At 33.2% G+C, this 6,000-nt stretch overlaps 1 protein-coding gene across 1 annotated transcript; it reads right to left on the minus strand.

The window, feature by feature from the left end:
* Positions 1 to 4,361: 4,361 nt before the first annotated feature.
* Positions 4,362 to 5,457, minus strand: LOC147497692 (uncharacterized). Its single transcript, XM_086562975.1, has 5 exons — positions 5,182 to 5,457; positions 5,030 to 5,095; positions 4,829 to 4,891; positions 4,577 to 4,639; positions 4,362 to 4,478 (listed from the first exon to the last, which is right to left on the minus strand). The coding sequence occupies exons 1-5, from the start codon at positions 5,455 to 5,457 to the stop codon at positions 4,362 to 4,364; spliced, it is 585 nt and encodes a 194-aa protein (XP_086419101.1).
* Between the last annotated feature and the right edge of the window lie 543 nt (positions 5,458 to 6,000).

The raw sequence follows: 6,000 nt of genomic DNA on the forward strand, positions 1-6,000 counted from the left end.
ATTATGCTGGATGAATCTAAGAATTTCAAGTCGAACTACATCAAGTTCCTCTTGTGTGTATGTATCTTTGAGGGATAGATTTGTCATCTGCACGATCAAAGATAAAAAAGTATATAATAACTAAATAATGAAGAGTAACACAAAATAGAGAATGCTAGTGTATGACGAATTATACCTTATTTTCAAAAGAATTATCTGAAGAAGCTTCCATTATTTCTCTCATAAACTTCATTACTTAATACCCACACTCTTTACTACCAGGTTGGTACGGGCCCCAAGTACAAACATGGAAAATATTCATAAGCATATATTTTTCCAAACACATAGTATGTATGCATAAGAATTTGTTTATTACCATAATCTTCTCCCACTTCACTGGACCTTTGCTTCCTTTCCCTTCAAGTCTTTCTATTTTCATGACCGCACTTCAAAATAAATTTCAATGTAAAATCTAATTAGCAAGTAAAAGATAAGCACATAATGATCTAATTATTTCATATACATACACACTCATGACAAACCTGTTAAAATAGATATCTATATCATTAGATGGTAGATTATGCATCGAATCCAACCAATGAAAAGTCATCCGCGATAAATTAATGGCAATCAAAACCCAATGTCCACTACAAAAAGATCAGAGGCATGTGTGGTTAAAAAAGAAAATTTAGACATTAAAACTACATTATACATTCTAATGAAAATGATAAAACATGGATAATATTAAAAATATAAGACAATATCCTTACCATGGATTATAAGGGATAAGAACAACTCTTTTTCCACTTGTATTTTGCAACCTCTCCCCAATAATTTGAGTTTTCTCATTCCCATTAGCTCTTGTGAAAGATAAAGGGTTTACAAATCCGACGACATCACGACAACTCACAAATTCATCATAAAGAATCCTAGAGAAAGAAAAATAAAGCAATCATAATTACTAAAACTAAAGATGAATATCTAAGATTTACGATAACACCAATAATGAAATTTTGCAGATATTCTAACCTCATGTATACCACCAAAATAACAGCATCGAACCAACCCATGTTACATACATCCATTATATCGCTTTTCTCCATAATGAAACTACCCATATTATCTCCAAACAATTCTCCTCCTACTGGAAAATGTATCGAACCTTGGTCCCCTAGAAATGCCATATTGAGGAATCCCACAGACGAATCTATTGCACCTTGATTATGACTATCACTAGTTTGATTTTTACTTCCCTAAATTAAAAATTCAGAACAACGACACTACTAAAAGAAGGGCTTTTTGTGTCACTTTTTAAGTGACACAAGAAGTCACTTGTGTCACTTTTGAAACTAATTCTGGAGTGACCTATAAGCCCCCGACACATAAAGTTCTACCAAAAGTGACACAAAAGCCTTACTAAATGTGTCACTTTTTGTTAATAAAAGTGACACTTAAGAATAACCTCTTGTGTCACTTTTAAGAAAGAGTGTCACAGTGCTTATCAAAAGTGACACTAGTTGTATCCGTTTAGAACTAGAGTGAGACATAATTTCGTTAAAAGTGACACATTAAGTATACTAGTTGTGTCACTTTTGGACCAGAGTGAGACATAAGTACGTCAAAAGTGACACATTAAATATACTAGTTGTGTCACTTTTGGACTAGAGTGAGACATAAATGCGCCAAAAGTGACACATTAAGTATACTAGTTGTGTCACTTTTGGACCGAGAGCGAGAGACATAAGTCGTCAAAAGTGACACATTAAGTATACTAGTTGTGTCACTTTTTAGACCAGAGTGAGTGAGACATAATACGTCAAAAGTGACACATTAAATATACTAGTTGTGTCACTTTTTGGACCAGAGATGAGATATAAACGCCAAAAGTGGCACATTAAGTATACTAGTTTGTGTCACTTTTGGACCAGAGTGAGACATAGAATGCCAAAAGTGACACATTAAGTATACTAGTTGTGTCACTTTTGGACCAAAGTGAGACATAAGTACGTCAAAAGTGACACATTAAGTATACTAGTTGTGTCACTTTTGGACCAGAGTGAGACACAAGTACGTCAAAAGTGACACAAAAGCCCCTTACTTCTTGTGTCACTTTTGGGAATCAACTCCATATAACTCGTATGAAAAAGAAAGCGACACATAAGAGTGGTCAGTTGTGTCACTTTGAATAGATATTATGTCACTTTTTTCAAAAGTGAGACAAATGAAAATAATTTTTTTTAAAAACATTTTCTCATTTTAGTATTCAATCAGATTCATTTCTCAACCTGCATCCTATATCGTCATAACCAAAATCCCATTAACCTGCTTTTTATGACATAAACAAACATCCACATACATTTATCAAAACATCACAACCAAAATCACTTTAACCTGCTTTATGATACGGAAACAACATCCACTCAAGAAGAAAGAAACAACATTTAAAACAATTAACTTCTATTGATTTCATCGATCAAACCAAGTATTTTTCATCTAGTTTGACTCCCAACAAAAGAAGTCATTCCAATACCAAAAGAATCATAATTAAAAAAAAACAAAAAAAAAAAAAAACTACATAACGCCAATAATATCCTAGCAATATCTTAGCTTGTCAGGCGACTTCCAACACCAAAACCTAGCTGCCATCTATTCATCTCGTTAATCGATCCATGACACCGTGATCATATCATGAAGTCGTCATTCCACTATGACTAGTATATAAAATTAAAAACAAGTGAATCAAGAAGGGTATATTATACAAGTAAAAAAAAAACGATAAGAAAAGTATATATACATAAACAAAGGGAAAATATGGAAACCCACTTACCCAAATTAACTACTCGATAAATTGTTGGATAAAGTCGATGAATTCAAGACTAAGTTCATCTATTTCATTGGTGTAACTCTTCTTGCTAGAGAACTCCAATAATTGCTCGACGAAAAATATATTATAAATATTATGAAAATAAATGATGCAGGCAATGCATTGCCTACCATATTTACAAATGCACCAATTTATAAGCTAGCTAAGACTATATGAAAAATAATGCTACTTTGTAGTCACCTTCTTTTTATCGGTGGACCGGGATCCTCTACTAAATCTCGTGATAAAAGCGCAATACATAATATCCGCATACAATCCCTCCCCTTGTTGTTGTTGTGGGCACTATACATAATTAATACTTGCATTAACACATACACAAATTGAAAGATACTTTGTATTGTATTCCAAAGAAACTAAGCTTTATGTCACATAGTTCCAATTTGGATTTGATTCATCTTTCTCTTTCCTTTGGACATATTTGATGTCTTGATCGCGACTGAAAATGAAAATGCATTTGTTTCATTCTCATTATTTTCAAGATAGAATCAAATATACAATGAAAAAATACAATAAATAAAGACTAAACTCACGTGTTTACTAATAATTTAAAAATTCTGGATCCGCGCCCACTTAAAAATCTTTTAAAGAATCCAACCAAGATTACACTTCCATTGATGGTATGTCAAGAACCATTAAGACCCAATGCCCCTACATGACCAGTTATGTGGATACAAATTCAATTAAGTACTTTTAATTATATAACCAATCGGAAAAAAATAAATAAAAATAAAAATAAAAATAAAATAATTTTAATTATATGAAAATAATGTATATGTACTACAAATGTATAAACACAGTTACCCTGTGTTGAAAGGAATTAAAAGCACACGATCACAGTGTTCTTCAGCCAACTTCTGAATATATCGAGCCTTCTCATCATCTTTTGTATAAATAGTAAAAATTTATGGGTTACCAAATGCATAGTTTGCTCGAGCAATTCCAAAAGTCGCATATAAATATCTACAACATATATATACATTTTGTTAAGTCATCGCATATGAAAAGTTAAATTATAACTAACACAAATAAGTTCACCAAATTATTCATACCTCATGTAGGAGATAATGCAGCTACCATTTAACATTCTCTTCTCACACACATCCATCAACTCATCTTTTAAAACTCGTACTTCCTCCATCTCATCATGGAAAAGAGTTCCAACCATTGGAACTTCTATAAAAGCGTTTTCTTTTCACTATTTTGTCGACACAATCCACAAACTTTTCGATCTTATATTGAAATCTGCCCCGCTGAAGTGGAATACGCTTTTCTACCTAACAAAAAGTTGATGAACAAAATTGATATTTATATAACAAAATTAAATAAATTACCATACAAATATCCATATCCTTATACTACCTCGTCAGTTTTAAGTATCACAAGTTCCTTAGGCCATGCCACAAACGAAGTTTATCGTGATCTTTAACAAATACATGTTCATCGCCGTTTCAAACTGGGAGAAAGGCATCACCACACAATGCTTTATTTATTGAGACCTTCATATATGACTCTCCCAAAGGCATGTTGTGAAGTATCCTCCCGCCCCTTCCTTGCTAAAACACCCACCGGCAACAATGTTGTCTTTAGATCCCAATGCCAATCTACAATCTTGGTCCTATAACAAATAAGCAAAACAAAGACAGGGATTATCTAGTAACAAATTTGACACAAACATTTAATCAACCTTTTTAATTAAGAAAATATTTTTTTTACCTTCCCATCTTTAGCTTTAAGTTTTTCGGAATCCACAATGCTCTTTCCGTTGTCTATTTTTGACTATACGACAAAGTGTACATCAAGTTAGTATATGTGAAGCACTTGGAATAAAAGAATGAAAAAAACTACACGATCATTCCCTGCATTTACTCCTATAACAAATAAGCAAAACAAAAACAACATTATCTAGTAACAAATTTGACACAAACATTTAATCAACCTTTTTAATTAAGAAAATATTTTTTTTACCTTCCCATCTTTAGCTTTAAGTTTTTCGGAATCCACAATGCTCTTTCCGTTGTCTATTTTTGACTATATGACGAAGTGTACATCAAGTTAGTATATGTGAAGCACTTGGAATAAAGGAATGAAAAAGCTACGTATCATTCCCTGCATTTATTATACCACAATGAATATAACATGGTTAAGGCAACTATAGAATGAGCTTACCTGTACATTTTTCGACTTAAGTTTTACTGAAGTCACACCTTTTTTTTGTTGACCACCATCTTTTCTCTATACATTAAATATGAGTTTAGTTAAAGAGAACACTTGAAATATGTAGAAAATCAAAAATACAAATTTAAAGCCAAAAAACTTACCTGCTTAGACTTGCCAATCACCTTATGCCTATTATCACTTTTGGCACTATTGGATTCCACATTTTCTAATGGCAACGAGTTGACGAGTTTTGGTCCTTGCTTGAGCAACTCGCTCAACAGTTCTGTCATCGCTGGTGAATTAGTCTCACCTTGTTCTTTAAGCACATGTAGCACCAAAATTTTCAACTTCTCGTTTTGAGCTTCTTTCTCTTTCAACTTCACTTCCAAATCCTCGTGATATTTCTTTGATCTTTTATTAGGAAGATTGAAGTACATAGTGGGAGTCGATATTGTCCAACCGCCCTAACTTCGACCACTAGGCTCTCGAGTTCCCAATGCCATAGTAAGTATGTCATTCTTTTCCTTCTGTTGCCAAAACCCTCCTTTACCTTATTTTTCAGCTCCTCCAGCAAAAATAGATATAAAATTCAAAATCAACGAATGAGAGACCACAGGCTGTTCTAAGAAGAGACGAAGACGGCGGATTTTCAAGATTGTCATTATGTTTCTGCAAGAGTAGTATATCGTTAAAAACCATCATAGAAAACTTAGTCAATGTGTAGGAGATAATATCGATATGTAAATAATTAAGCTAATTTATGATCGGATTATTCTTATCTTTCTTCAGACAGAGAAGATGAGTAGATACCGACATATTAGAATTGTAGATCTTGCCAACACCTCAACTTCAGTTGGCGAGATACGTGTCAAGCGAGTGGTGACTCGAGATCCGGTGAAAGTTATGGTTCAACTGGATTGTGTACCATATCTTCATAACTCGACAAGCGGCTCCATCGTTTGTTTCCACCTGCTCAAGGC

The sequence above is a fragment of the Coptis chinensis genome, chromosome 5 (genome assembly GCF_015680905.1).
Source record: "Coptis chinensis isolate HL-2020 chromosome 5, ASM1568090v1, whole genome shotgun sequence".
Lineage (NCBI taxonomy): Eukaryota > Viridiplantae > Streptophyta > Magnoliopsida > Ranunculales > Ranunculaceae > Coptis > Coptis chinensis.

Coding starts and splice junctions, on each gene's coding strand:
- LOC147497692 (XM_086562975.1), bottom strand. CDS start 5,457: ATGTACTTCAATCTTCCTAATAAAAGATCAAAGAAATATCACGAGGAT. Junction 5,096..5,181: donor TGATTGGCAAGTCTAAGCAG/GTAAGTTTTTTG, acceptor TTTAATGTATAG/AGAAAAGATGGTGGTCAACA. Junction 4,640..4,828: donor TTAAAGCTAAAGATGGGAAG/GTAAAAAAAATA, acceptor TTTGTCGTATAG/TCAAAAATAGACAACGGAAA.